Genomic DNA, 15725 nt, shown 5'->3' with positions numbered 1-15725 from the left:
CAAACAGGGGAAATAGAAAACTTAGCTCTCTCTGTGCAAATGCTCCAGCACAGAGTCCAGCAACCGACTGCAGCCTTCCTCCTGAATAGCTGCCACCAAGTTCAGTAAGCGCTGCAAAGAACTCCCTTTGGTGACTCCTTCCACATCAGAACTCAGATTGAGCTGAGCAATCTCTCCAGCTCCTTCCACCACCAAGGTTGGTTGCAAATGAACAACTATCACCAACAATGATTGAATACCCTGAGACTAATTTATAGAGCCTCACACCTGATTTATAATTATGTGCGCATTAAACCTAAAGTGCGATACCACTAACCACCACCGGGCAACTTAGAATGAAAAACACCATGTGTGATAATTCCAATGGCCACCGGGGGCAATCACGTCACACATTCCACTTGACAAAGTAAAAAAAATTCACTTTGTCCATTTTAAAACTGTCAGACCATGACAGCCCTGTAGTGGTAGCATATGGGGTAATAAGGGTTAATGACACCTTTGTATTGTAAGGTAACATTAAGCCTGGTTTAGTAATCTAGAGGTGTCCATAAGATACCGATCCATTACTTATTCTGAAGCTTGTAAAGGGTTAAATAAACACACACACAAAGAATAAAGTATTTTAATTAAATAAAAGAACACACAGTTTTGTCATTTTTATTCTTCTGCTAAATCCAAATGAAGCCCTCAATCTCCTTTAAAAAAGCAAAAATAAAGAGCAAACAATATACCATACCTGTCTGGCGTACAGTCAGTCCCACAGAGTGAATCCATATCTGGGGGTTAAATAGTTTACAATCGAGAGCGGTGCTAATGCGACCGTCCTGGCTGTAAACCACAGAGAAATGAATGAGAAGCTGCCTGCGCAGCCTCCCAGTCTCTCCCGCGGTGAACTCTGCGGTATGGAAAAGAGACAGTTCATTTTTCCATGCTGCCAAGTTCATAGCAGGTCAGGCTGGTAGGCTGCGCAGCATCAGTAATAATGATAGCTAATATAAACACAAAGACAAAAGGGTTAAAATAATGGATTCAGTTCAAAAATTTAATGAATATGGTCACCCTCTTTTAGAAAACTAGAGGATCTCCTACGACTGATCTCGCGATAGAAATCACCATTGTGTAATGAGAACAGCATACATAAGAATTTGTATGAAGTATGTTACTACCTGGGTTTTGCCACCAGTGCTCTCTTGTACAGATGATCTTGATAAAGATGTACTTGCAGCAAATCCTTTAAAGGACCCACACAATACATTACTCAGTCCAAATGCTATCAACTCCTAGTGCATAGACAAAAGAGAAATACATAAGTCTTCAAAGATACTTAAGTAACTATATTGCATCTACAAACTACAATACCTATTTGTGCAGATTGCTATGTAAGACAATAGAGAGCGGTATGGAAGTGTAATATTGTATGAAACCATCCATACCTCAGATTACGGGAGATTAACTCATTAAACAGCGCGGTACAGAAGTACCTTACAGAGGCAAACGGACTCAGCGAATGAGGCCTATAGTGACATTTTTACATGAAGCAACCCCTTTAGTCAGCATTCAGACATCCTTTTTTTCGCGTACAAGACGTGTCAGTCATTGGCAAAATAAGCATCATGTATTTTTGGTGAGTTAACAGACACATGATTGAATCTGTCCTATTTCTTTGGCTGTCTACTTTTTGGAATAATTCTTTATCAGACCTTAGTAGATTATTTCTTGTACAGTTTATTAGTATGCCACTATTGGGGCTTGCTTTGTCTGCTGGATAGTTCTTACACAATACCACCATTGATATCTGATAGGTGAAATGATCCCAAGGGAAAACCTATCGCATATGTTCTTGTTCATCAACTTTTTAATTTTTTTTATGTTTTTAAGTTTTATGAACTTTTTAACAGATGTATTGTTACTAGCTATTGAACCCGTTCTATGCCCCGGAGGCGAGCATTTTTATTGGTATATTTTTGTGCCATGTTAAAGGGAACCTGTCACCAGAAATAATGATGTTAACCTGCAGATATATGGTTAATCAGCAGGTTAACAGAGTTATTATGCTGCCCGGCGCCTGCAAGCAGCCGAATGCCAAATACAATAATACAGAGGGGAGAAAATGAACTTTATTCTCCCCACCAGCATTTGGTTTTAGTCATGGGGTTGGGGTGGCTCTGGTTCAGTCACTATTCTGAGTATACAGAGCAGCGGCTGTAACCGCGTCCTCGGCCCTGGCTGACAGACAGCCTCAATGTAGAGACAGTGTCAGTCAGGGCGGGGTGCGTGGTTACAGTAGCTGCTCTGTATACTCAGAGCGGAGACTGAACCTGTGCCACTCCCGTGACTGAAACCGAATACTGGAGGAGAAAGTAATGTTCATTTTTGGCATGTCAGTCAGTGCATGCCACGACTATGACCTCTCTCCTGTCTCCGATATCCTGTAGATAATGACTCTGCAGTGCCGCATGCGCTGACTTTTGCGCAACACTGCGCAGGCGCCGGAGGCTTCGGACAGAAGGACATATCTCCGGTTATATTCTAGATATTTCTTTTCATTTGTATGGCATGCACTTTTTGTAGTTGAATATCGGTCTTGTGAATAAGGCTAACATTCTGTAATTAGGCTGCTGTAGAGAGGTCTTTTTATTTAGTCTATGTAAAAATATACACAACTGGAAAATGTAACAAACTTCATAAGGTTAAGTTCCTGTGATGAGTTTTTGACACCACGCATTTTTGGTTAGCAACAAATTCAGGGTCTTACAGTTCCAGCAAAGTGAACAGGATTTATAAAAAATCTCATACCCACTATGCGGAGAGTGACATGCCAGCTGTGGCTTGTCAAGGTAAGGAGACTTATTCGCCGTGCAATGCTCCTCTGGGAAAATAATATGCAAATTGCCTCTTCAGAAAGAAAGAGGACTTTTACTCTACAGCGCCACCTATTGGTAGCAGCGATCCTACAAGTCACAATCAACCCTTTAACGAGTCTTGTAGTATGACTTAGGATACAAGCCAAATCAGAATCTCAATTTGCAGACACGGTGTTTCGAGCTGTTGGCTCTCGTCAGTGCAAAGTATGAGATCTGATTTGGCTAGGTGAGAGGCTCTGGACTAGGGTCTAAGAAGTAAGGTTTCTCCTTGCGGAGAGTGACATGCCAGTTGAAGAGGCAATTTGCATATTATTTTCCCAGAGGAGCATTGCACGACGAATAAGTCTCCTTACCTTGACAAGCCACAGCTGGCATGTCACTCTCCGCAAGGAGAAACCTTACTTCTTAGACCCTAGTCCAGAGCCTCTCACCTAGCCAAATCAGATATCATACTTTGCACTGACGAGAGCCAACAGCTCGAAACACCGTGTCTGCAAATTGAGATTCTGATTTGGCTTGTATCCCAAGTCATACTACAAGACTCGTTAAAGGGTTGATTGTGACTTGTAGGATCGCTACTACCAATAGGTGGTGCTGTAGAGTAAAAGTCCTCTTTCTTTCTGAAGAGGCAATTTGCATATTATTTTCCCAGAGGAGCATTGCACGGCAAATAAGTCTCCTTACCTTGACAAGCCACAGCTGGCATGTCACTCTCCGCAAGGAGAAACCTTACTTCTTAGACCCTAGTCCAGAGCCTCTCACCTAGCCAAATCAGATCTCATACTTTGCACTGACGAGAGCCAACAGCTCGAAACACCGTGTATGCAAATTGAGATTCTGATTTGGCTTGTATCCTAAGTCATACTACAAGACTCGTTAAAGGGTTGATTGTGACTTGTAGGATCGCTACTACCAATAGGTGGCGCTGTAGAGTAAAAGTCCTCTTTCTTTCTGAAGAGGCAATTTGCATACCCACTATGGGTTTTTTTGCACTGTGTAAACTGACCTGCTATGCGTTTTTTAAGTCTGCAACACATCAACTTTTCTTGTGCGTACACTGAGTTTTATGTGAATTTCACCATAGCTGCATTAGATGCATAAAATCCACAGGTAAAAAAGCACGCTAAAAAAACCCACACGCGATCTAATTTAACTGAATGTGCACCATTGAAAACTCACCAATTAGTCGTGGGAATGTAGTCTAAAAGTTTTAAAGATAGTTAGGGCCACATCACACATAGCGACTCACCAGCGATCCCGACAACGATATCAACTTGTCAGGATCGCTGGTGAGTCGCTACATGATCGCTGGTGAGCTGCCAAACAGACAGCTTCACCAGCGATCAGCACAGCGACGCCGAGCACGCAGCGTCGCTGTGTACTTTAGTTACCAGCGCGCTGATGTGCAGGGAGCTGGTAACTAAGGGGCATGCGTTACCAGCTCCCTGCATCAGCGCGCTGGTAACTAAGGTACACATCGGGTTTCTAAGCACCGCCTGGTGCTTAGAAACCCGGCATTTACCTTAGTTACCAGCGCGTTGATCGCTGATCGCTGGTCTCCCGCCTGTCACACGCAGCGATGCGTGCTGGCCAGTGGGAGACCAGCGATCAAAAAAATTTCCTGGCTATTCCAGGACGATCAGCGATAACCGGCAGGGGGGCCGGTCGCTGGTCAGTGTCACACACACACATCGATCTCGCTGGTGAGATCGCTGTTGCGTCACAAAACTTGTGACTCAGCAGCGATCTCACTAGCGAGATCGCTGTGTGTGACGGGGGCTTTAGATTGCTGTAATCTGCACATAAAGGGGGATACAGAGCAGAGACGATGACCCTGAGTGATTCTAAAAATTGAGACTGAAAATTTATTACTAGCCCTCCCTACTATCCATCTCATTATTACTGCATCCTTAACCATAGGTCCAAGAACAACATCTACAAGGAGTTTGTATGTTTTCCAGGTGTTTGTGTGGGTTTCCTCCGGGTACTACAGTTTTTTTCCACACTCCCAAGACATACTGATAGGGATTCTAGATTGTGAGTCCCAATGGGGACAGTGAGTGATGACAAAGTCTATAAAGCATTGCAGAATATGTTGGTACTATACTGTACAAGCAAGCATATAAAATAATTAAAATGGGTAAATAACGAAAACAAACTATTTTTATATTGAGATCACCATTAAAAATATAATTTCCAGTGGTGCCTGTTAGTAGTTTTCTCCACTATCATTGTTGGAAAAACTTGAACATTTGGTATAGATTCCTATTAAACTAAATAAATAAAGAAAGTTGCTTTGGTGCAAGGCAAATGTTACTTACCTGGTTCCCATTAATACTGTAATTATGCTTAATGGCATAGACCTTAGCAACTGAAAAGGCCACAGCGAATCCAACAATTGCAATAGAGAATGAGTTAGCAATGACTGCCTGAAACACATCTATATCTGGCGCAACAGGATGCTGATATCTGTGTAAGAAATATTAATATATATTAGAAATGGAACATAACAAAGGAATGCTAAAAACACAAAATTATTGGACAGACATAAAACTTGTACCTTTAGGCTATGTGCCCACGTATGCAGAAAATTTCTGCATGAAAACCGGACTCCTTCCCAGAAAACGTGCGTTTTTTTCTGTGCGTTCTTTGCACAAAAAACGCGTTTTTTTATCCGTTTTTTTTCCATGCGCCCCCAGTCTCATAGAAAATAGCTAAAAACGCAGATTTTTCAGCAAAATTAATAAGCATGCTGCGTTTTTTTCCGCGATGCGTTTTTTTCACTTAAAAAACGCATCAATATGCACAAAAAGAGCAGAATGCATTAAAATGAATGGGATACTTCTTTTAAGCGATTTTTAAGCGTTTTTGCCGCTAAAAACGTTTAAAAAAAATGCGAAAAAAACGCTTCCGTGGGCACACAACCTTATAATTCAATTAGTATAGGAGTATATAGTGTTTATTCTTCCTAGGATGAGCTATTTTTTTTTCCTTTTTTTATATAGTGATTATGTTATATCGTTTTACAGCCACAAATGCGGTTTTGTTGACTTATACAGGTTTAGTTAGGTTAAAGGGAATAGTTGGTAGGAATATGAATTCCTTATGCTAAAGTGTCTTTTAAGCACCATTTTGCACTGTCTACTGAACTGAATATCACTTTTCAGGAATAATTATTTCAAAATAAAGAAAATCTTTAAAATGTATTTCTAAAGGTTATTTTCATTGTTTGAAAGAAAAACATGGTCTAGATTGTTCGGACAAGTGCCTATGAGTATGTGCATTATGAAGCTCCACAGCTGTGACCTTGAGATATCTATACCTGGTCACTATTGTGACCAGAGATGTGAGCATCTTTTCACCTTCGCACTTCTAGTCTCTCTAGTATTAGATCAGAAATGGAGAACAGCAGTGTGAGCAGTCTCTTCTTACATCAGCACAGCCAATATCTCCAGTATTAGATCAGATAGAAATGATGGACAACAATGTGAGCAGCCTCTCATTACCTCAGCACCCCTGCTATCTTCCGTATTAGATCAGAAAGACAGGGTGGATAGCAGTGTGAGCAGTCTCTTCTTACTTTAACAATCCTGGTATCTCCAGTATTAGATCAGAAAGACATGGTGGACACCAGAGTGAGAAACCTTTTCTTACCTCAACACTCCTGATATTTCCACGATTATATCAGAAAGACAGGGTGGACACCAGAGTGAGAAACCTTTTCTTACCTCAACACTCCTGATATTTCCATGACTATATTAGAAAGACAGGGTGGATAGCTGTGTAAACAGCCTCTTCTTATCTTAATACCCATGCTATCTCCCATGTTAGATCAGAAAGACTAGGTGTACAGCAGTATGAGCAGGCTCTTCTTACCCCAGAACACCTTGTATCTTCAGTGTTAGATCAGAAATACAAGGTGTACAGCAGTGTGAGCACACTCTTCTTAACTCAGCACCCCTGGAATCTCGAGTACTGTCTCAGAAAGACAGGGTGAACAGCAGTGCAAGCAACCTCTTCTTACTTTAGCACCTGTTATGAATGAGTCACCATAGGAGGCAAAAACAGAAATGCTAGCTAAGTCCAGAAAACCAGAGAAGTTGGCAGCTATCGGATTGCAGACCCCTGAACCTATCAACACAACTAGCAGTAGCCGTGGGGGGTTCCTACAATGACCTAGACCCCTCGATCACAGCCGGAGAACTGCCTAGCCTAAAGACAGAAAGGGAAAACTAAACTTCCCCAGAGCAAACCCCAAAGCAAAAGGCAGCTCCCAACATATAATGACGGTGAGGCAAGAAGAAAGAACACTAACACAGACAGAAAGATAGACTGAGCAAAGACGGGGCCCAAGCTAACTAGATAGGAAAGGACAGGTAGGCTGCTGTCTGCAATCCGTGAAAAACCCTACAAAAATAAGAGCCAACAAACTGACAGTGAAAAAAGGCCCTGAAGACGCTAAGCTTCAAAAAGCTATGTCAGTACTCAGGAATATTCTGAAGACAGAGCAACAGGCAAAAGGAGATTCAGCTCACCCCAGCAGGGAATGGCAGAATCCAGAAAAGCAAGGCAAACAAAAAACAAAACACAAAAGCTAACAGGCAAAGCAGAAAACTTAGCTTTAGAGGAGCAGGAATCAGACTGGTCTCAAAGAAGTCCACAGAGAAATCACCCGCAGGGCAGAAGGGCGTCGGCAGCCTTATATCCAGTCCGTGACTCCACTCAGCCAGTCATCATCATTAGACTCAGGTGCCTAATAATCAGGCTCATTACCTTCCTTTACCAGAATAGGGAGTTCACCAGACCTCAGTGACGAAGGGGAAAATGAACTCACAACAGTACCTCCCCCTTGAGGAATCCTCACCGAATCCTCATCCACGCCACCAGGGCGACCAGGGTGAGCCCGATGAAAGGCACGCACCAATCTTTTGGCATGAATATCTGAGGCAGAGACCCAGGAATTATCCTCCTGACCATAACCCTTCCACTTAACCAAATACTGGAGTCTCCGTCTAGCCAGACGGGAATCCAGTATTTTCTCTACCTCATATTCCATGTTACCTTCAACCAATACAGGGTCCGGAGGTGCCACCCCAGGAACAACTGGTTCAACAAACCTCTTCAACAAGGACTTATGGAACACATTATGGATCTTAAATGTGACAGGAAGAGCCAAACGAAAAGAGACCGGATTAATAATCTCCAAAATCTTGTAAGGTCCAATAAATCTGGGCTTAAACTTAGGAGAAGCCACCTTCATAGCAATATTTTTTGATGATAACCACACCATATCACCAATCTTAAACTGGGGACCAATAGTCCTATGTCGATTGGAAAACCGCTGGGCCTTTTCCTGGGAGAGAGATAACTTATCCACCACTTGGTCCCAGATCTGGTGCATTCTCTCCACCACAGTGTCAACACCTGGGCAGGCAGAAGGCTCCACCTGCCCTGAAGAAAATCGAGGATGAAACCCAAAGTTACAAAAAAAAGGTGACATCAAAGTGGCAGAACTAGCTCTATTATTTAAAGCAAATTCGGCCAAGGGCAAAAATGAAACCCAATCATCCTGATCAGCGGAAATAAAACATCTCAAATACGACTCCAAGGTCTGGTTTGTTCTCTCTGTCTGCCCATTGGTCTGAGTGTGAAAAGCAGAGGAGAAGGACAACTGAATTCCCAGCTTGGAACAGAAAGTCCTCCAAAATCTAGACACAAACTGAACTCCTCTGTCAGATACAATGTTCTCAGGAATCCCGTGCAAGCGAACCACCTGTTGCAAAAACAAGGGCACCAACTCAGAGGAAGATGGCAACTTAGGGAGTGGTATAAGATGGACCATCTTAGAGAATCTATCACAAATCACCCAAATAACAGTCATTCTTTGAGAGACCGGCATATCAGAGATGAAATCCATTGAAATATGGGTCCATGGCCTCCTGGGGACCGGCAAAGGCATCAACAACCCACTAGAGCGAGAACAAGATTTAGACCGGGAGCAAGTCCCACAGGACTGCACAAAATTCCTGACATCATGAGACAAGGTGGGCCACCAAAAAGAGCGACTCACCAGATCTCTAGTACCAAAAATACCTGGATGACCAGCCAATGCAGAGCAATGATCTTCAGACATCACTCTCTTCTTCCACTGGTCAGGAATATACAACTTTCCACTGGGACAACGCTCAGGTTTGTCCTCCTGGAACTCTTGCAGAGCAAGTCTCAAATCGGGCGAGATGGCAGAAAGAACTACCCCTTCGCCTAAGATGGTAGCAGGCTTGGTCACCACAGGAGAATCAGCAAAGAAGCTCCTAGAGAGGGTGTCTGCCTTGACATTCTTAGTTCCAGGAAGAAAAGAGACCACAAAATCAAAACGTGTAAAAAACAAGTCCCACCTAGCCTGTCTAGGGTTCAAGCATTTAGCCGACTCTAGGTAAATCAAATTCTTGTGGTCAGTGAGGACCACAACTTGATGTTTAGCTCCCTCCAACCAATGTCTCCACTCCTCAAATGCCCATTTCATGGCCAACAGTTCCCGATTCCCCACATCATAGTTACGTTCAGATGAAGAGAACTTACGGGAAAAGAAAGCACAGGGATTCATTTTAGATGTTACCGGATCCTTTTGGGACAACACCGCTCCTGCACCAATCTCAGAAGCATCCACCTCTACCTGGAACGGGAGTGAGACATCAGGTTGCCGCAGAACCAGGGCAGAGGTAAATCTACGCTTCAGCTCCTGAAAGGAAGCAACCGCCTCCGGAGACCAATTCAACACATCCGCACCCTTCCTGGTCAGGTCAGTCAATGGTTTGGCAATACTAGAAAATTTTGCTATAAATTTCCAATAAAAATTAGCAAAACCCAAAAACTTCTGGAGGGCCTTCAAAGAAGTGGGCTGAACCCAATCATAAATGGCCTGTACCTTGGCCGGGTCCATTTCAATAGTTGACGGAGACAAAATAAATCCCAAAAATGAAATCCTCTGTACTCCAAAAAGGCATTTCAATCCTTTGACATACAGGGAATTCTCCCTCAAGGTCCGGAACACAGTCCGAATATGTTCCACATGAGAATCCCAATCCTTGGAGAAGATCAAAATGTCATCCAGATATATAATCAAAAATTTATCGACAAAGTCTCGGAAAATATCGTTCATGAAGCACTGGAAGACAGAAGGGGCATTAGTGAGCCCAAAAGGCATCACCAGCTACTCAAAATGTCCCTCCGGAGTATTAAACGCCGTCTTCTATTCATCCCCCTGTTTAATGCGGATAAGATTATACGCCCCCCTGAGGTCAAGCTTGGTAAACCAGCAAGCACCTCTAACTCTAGAGAATAGATCCGAAATCAGGGGTAACGGATACTGATATTTAATAGTAATTTTGTTGAGGGCACGATAATCAATACAAGGCCTTAAAGAACCATCCTTTTTGGCCACAAAAAAAAACCCAGCACCTAAGGGTGAAGAGGATGGTCTAATATGACCCTTCTCCAACGGCTCCTTAATATAGGATCGCATAGCCTCGTGCTCGGGTACAGATAAATTGAAGAGCCGACCCTTGGGAAATTTACACCCCGGGCTCAGTTCAATTGCACAGTCATAACTCCTATGAGGAGGCAAAGATGTAGACTCATTGTCACTAAATACATCATAAAAGTCCGCCAAATAGTCAGGAACATCATGCGACTGAGGAGAGGTGGAAAAAAACCGGAGCCTCACTAAAGGCACACCGACAACCCCAACTCACCACAGACACAGATTTCCAATCCAAAACTGGATTATGAATTTGCAACCAGGGAAACCCCAGAACAACGGCATCATGCAGACCATGCAACACCAAAAACCTGCAATTTTCTTGATGGTCTGGGGCGACCCGCATGACCACCTGGGTCCAAAACTGAGGTTTATTTTTCGCAAAAGGAGTAGCATCAATCCCCCTCAAAGGGATAGGCGTCTGCAGAGGTGTCATCGGAAATCCACAACATTTGGCAAAATCCAAGTCCATTAGGTTTAGCGCTGCTCCTGAATCCACAAAAGCCTTGGCGGAAAATGTGGACAGGGAGCAGATCAGAGTAATTGCCAGAAGAAACTTAGGTTGAACACCACCAACAGAAAACGTGTGTGCAAAGCGTTTCTCTCATTTAGGACAAACAGAAATAATATGCGAGGCATCTCCACAGAAAAGACACAGCTTATTACGCCTTCTGAACTCCTGACGTTGCGCCCTAGACAAAACTCTATCACATTGCATAGGTTCAGACGTCTGTTCAACCGGTGGAAACACCTCTCGTGCAATCCTGCATTCACGTAAACGCCGATCAACCTGAATGGCTAATGACATAGAATCGTCCAGACCAGAGGGAACAGGAAATCCCACCATAGTATCTTTTACAGCTTCTGACAAACCCTTCCGAAAGAGAGCAGCCAAGGCATTATCATTCCAGGTAGTAAGGACCGCCCACTTTCGGAACTTTTGACAGTACAACTCTGCAGAATCTCGACCCTGGTTCAATGCCAACAGGATCTTTTCAGCCTGATCAATAGCATTAGGTTCGTCATACAACAACCCCAAGGCTTGAAAGAATGCGTTCACATTAGTCAGAATAGGATCATCTGGTTTCAAAGAAAACGCCCAATCCTGGGGATCGCCACGCAGCAAAGAGATGACAATTTTAACCTGCTGCACGGAGCTCCCTGACGAGTTAGGCTTCAAGGCAAAAAATAATTTACAATTATTTTTGAAACTCAAAAATTTAGATCGATCCCCAAAAAATACATCAGGTGTAGGGATCTTTGGTTCAACAGCATGCGAACGAGCAAGGTAGGCGGAAATTCCCCGCATTTCCGTAGCAAGCTGCTCCACATGATCAGACAATTGCTTTATCTCCATTGAGAGAAAAAAAAAATTCCCCCTACGACCTCAGAGATATAGAGGAAAGAATATACACACTTTTTATTTTTTTTTTTAACACAATTCTTTCCTGCTATTGAGTACCCTAGGATCTGCGGTATGGCGTTTGATTCTGTTATGAATGAGTCACCGTAGGAGGCAAAAACAGAAATGCTAGCTAAGTCCAGAAAACCAGAGAAGTTGGCAGCTATCGGATTGCAGACCCCTGAACCTATCAACACAACTAGCAGTAGCCGTGGGGGGTTCCTACGATGACCTAGACCCCTCGATCACAGCCGGAGAACTGCCTAGCCTAAAGACAGAAAGGGAAAAACTAAACTGCCCCAGAGCAAACCCCAAAGCAAAAGGCAGCTCCCAACATATAATGACGGTGAGGCAAGAAGAAAGAACACTAACACAGACAGAAAGATAGACTGAGCAAAGACGGGGCCCAAGCTAACTAGATAGGAAAGGACAGGAAGGTTGCTGTCTGCAATCCGTGAAAAACCCTACAAAAATAAGAGTCAACAAACTGACAGTGAAAAAAGGCCCTGAAGACGCTAAGCTTCAAAAAGCTATGTCAGTAGTCAGGAATATTCTGAAGACAGAGCAACAGGCAAAAGGAGATTCAGCTCACCCCAGCAGGGAATGGCAGAATCCAGAAAAGCAAGGCAAACAAAAAACAAAACACAAAAGCTAACAGGCAAAGCAGAAAACTTAGCTTTAGAGGAGCAGGAATCAGACTGGTCTCAAAGAAGTCCACAGAGAAATCACCCGCAGGGCAGAAGGGCGTCGGCAGCCTTATATCCAGTCCGTGACTCCACTCAGCCAGTCATCATCATTAGACTCAGGTGCCTGATAATCAGGCTCATTACCTTCCTTTACCAGAATAGGGAGTTCACCAGACCTCAGTGACAAAGGGGAAAATGAACTCACAACAAGCACCCATGCTAACTCTAGTATTACAACAGAAAGACAGGGTGGACAGTGGTCTGACCAGGTTGTTTTTTCCCCAGTACTGCTGGTATCTCTACTATTAGATCAGAGAGGCAGGGTGGACAGCAGTGTGAGCAGAATCTTCTTATCTCAGCATTCATGATATCTCCAGTATTAGATAAAATAGACAGGGTGAACAGCAGTTAACAGCTTCTTCTTACCTCAACACCCCTGCTATCTCTAGTATTAGGTCAGAAAGACAGGTTTGACAGCATTGTGAGTAGCCTCTCTTTACCTTAGCACCCCTGGTATATCCAGTATTAAATTAGAAAGACATGGTGGTGAACAGGGTGAGCATGCTCTTCTTAATTAAATACCCCTGGTATTTCTCACATTAGATCAGAAAGACATGATGGACAGCAGTATGAGTAGTGTTATGATTGGGTCACTGAGGAGGAAAGCAAGACCAAGCTAAGCCACAGAAAACCAGAGAGGTTGGCAACTAAGCAGATTGCAGACCCCTGATCCTATCCACACAACTAGCAGTAGCTGTGGAGCATACCTGCGATGATCCTAGACGCCTCGACACAGCCGGAGAACTAAATAAGCCTAAAGCAAGAAAGGGGAAATCTAAACAGCCCCAGAGCAGACCCCAAAGGAATAGATAGCCCCCAAACATATATTGTCGGTGAGACAAGATGAAAACACAGATTGGAAAATAGACTGAGCAAACGATGGGGCCCACACTAACTAGACAGGACAGGAAAGGAAAGACTCTGTCTGCAATCACGCAAAAAAACCCTGCAAAAAATGCCCAACACGTCTGATAGAAAAATACTGAAGTCACTAGACTTCGCCCACTATATCAGCACTCTGGTATATTCTGAAAGCAGAGCAAAACGAGGCCAATCTAATAAGGGACAAAAACAAACTGGCACAAGCAGCAACATAAGGATGAAAATTCAGCACAGCCCCAGCCAGTGCTGGCTGAACACACAAAACTGAAATAGACAAAACCAGATCAAATGTGAACAATAGCAAAAGAACACTTAGCTGAGCATGCAGAGACTGAACTGGAAACTAAGACCTCAGGAGGCAGGAAAAATCACCAGCAGGGATAGAGGCAGTCGGCTGTCTTAAATCCAGTCATCCTCCTCATTATCAAGTGGCAGGCCTCTGTTAATTAGATCAGCTCCATTACCTCCAGTAACCACCAGAGGGAGCCCGGAAAGAGAACTCGCGACCCCTCTGTCAATATAGCCAGCTCCACTACCTTCACTAGTAACCAGAGGTAGGCCAGAAAGCAAATTCACAACAGAGTAGTGTATTTTACCTCAGCACCCCTCTGCAGTATTAGAGTATACACTGGAAGCGCATTTTCCTCATGTGAAGGAATGACAGTAGAAGCTTCTTACTGCACATGCTCGCATACACTTGACATAAAATTCTAAGACAGAGTGCTCTCCGTGTAATAACATGACAGCGATTTTAATTCTAAAGATGTAATATTAACTAAAGCATTGGGTTTGTAAATCACATATATATTGGAAAGTTGATAGGTTTTAGAAATCTTTGAATAATGTTTAATGAATTCCTGTATAAGGATCAGATTTGCTTTAGCACATGAAATATTTACCCTCTTTGTATGGGTCCCACAATATTTACTTTGTATTTGACTTTGAAATTAAATGCATAGGACACCCCTGCAGTGATTATTGTCTGCAAATAAAAAGAAAAAGCACATTTGAGACATGGAGCCAAATACTTTGTCAAATGCATCACTATTATGATAATTAGGATAATTAAAATGTAGTATTGCTTACTTAAAGGGAATCTGTCAGTAGGACCAACCCTCCTAAGCCATCTATATGGGCATATAGGTCATAGAAAAATGAATAACATTTTACCTTAGTATCTGCAATCTGATAAGAAATCAACATTGTTCCTATTACTATTAGTAAATGAGCTGTTAAGATCTATGGGCCAGACACAGAGCTCCCTGGTAATCTGCCATCACAGCAAATTTTAAATGAAAGGGGGTGTTACCAGTGTGAGACATGGTGATCAGAAGCGCAAACTGTCAGTCATTACATATCTCAAACTGGTAACGCCCCCTTTCAATTAAAATGAGCTCAAGAGGCAAATTTGCATGGAGATCTATGTCCGGCTCATAGATCTTAACAGCTCATTTACATATTAAGAAAAATGTGAATTTCTCTGGAAAAAGACATTTGATTGCAGATTTGAAAGTATATTTTTTTTCAATTTTCTATGACATACATACCCATATAGATGGATTAGGATTCCCTTTAAAGTTGCTGCCCTATTAAATGTATTTATCACCACAAAACATTTGAATACTGAGGGTCCAAATGCTGGGCCCAATTGATACCAATAATGGGTTGTCAAAGTCCCTTGTGTAGATTGAGCAGGAGTGTCCATACATGACCATTTCCCCATTCACTTTATAGGACCATTGGAATGGCTATCTTGCATGTGCACTTGTGGTACCCCAGGAGTCCGGTTGCCACTGTGGCATTGCCTCCTCACAGGGGGTGATGTCATGCCTGGAAGCAAGGAGGAGTTCCCTGGTCAGGTAATATCAGCATTCAACACTTTTCCTGGCTCCAGACCAGAAGGAGGAACTCAAAACACGGTTTTAGGCAGTCAGTGTTGGGGACTGGAAAAGTGAGGAGTTCCCCAGACGAGAGTTGAGGTCTGAGTCAGAGAAGAGTTATAGAGGAAGAGAGAAGACTAGGAAAAGCTGGGGAGTGAAGCTGTGACCAAGCTCACCCAAGAACAGAGCACTAGAACCGGACGCCTGAGTCCGTGGCTGCAAGGGTACAACAGTCCCAGCAGCTAAATCCAGAGGGCAGGGAACTGCAGGTCCCCTGACCCATCAGACACTCGGGGCACAGCAGCATAACAGAGCCCGGAGCCACCACAAAGGAGCGACACCTGCAATACTCTCAAACTGCCTGCCATACAGGCAAGTACAGGGATCATAAGGAACATTAACCATAGCTTTAAG

General features: G+C 43.3%; 1 protein-coding gene across 1 annotated transcript in view; it reads right to left on the bottom strand.

Annotated features, from left to right (window-relative positions):
- LOC141087757 (chloride anion exchanger-like) overlaps positions 1-15725 on the bottom strand; it is a 129399-nt gene that overhangs the window by 78210 nt on the left and 35464 nt on the right. The window contains exons 8-10 of the mRNA XM_073573549.1: positions 14331-14413; positions 5186-5333; positions 1167-1280 (exon numbers count right to left, since the gene is read on the bottom strand). Of these exons, the coding sequence (XP_073429650.1) occupies positions 1167-1280; positions 5186-5333; positions 14331-14413 (345 nt within the window). The remainder of the gene's footprint in view (positions 1-1166; positions 1281-5185; positions 5334-14330; positions 14414-15725) is intronic.

The sequence above is a fragment of the Dendrobates tinctorius genome, unplaced genomic scaffold, assembly GCF_039654945.1.
Source record: "Dendrobates tinctorius isolate UK_male_01 unplaced genomic scaffold, ASM3965494v1 ptg000035l, whole genome shotgun sequence".
NCBI classification, from domain to species: domain Eukaryota; kingdom Metazoa; phylum Chordata; class Amphibia; order Anura; family Dendrobatidae; genus Dendrobates; species Dendrobates tinctorius.
Note: the sequence above shows the minus strand (reverse complement) of the source record. Positions and strands in the feature narration are given on the sequence as shown.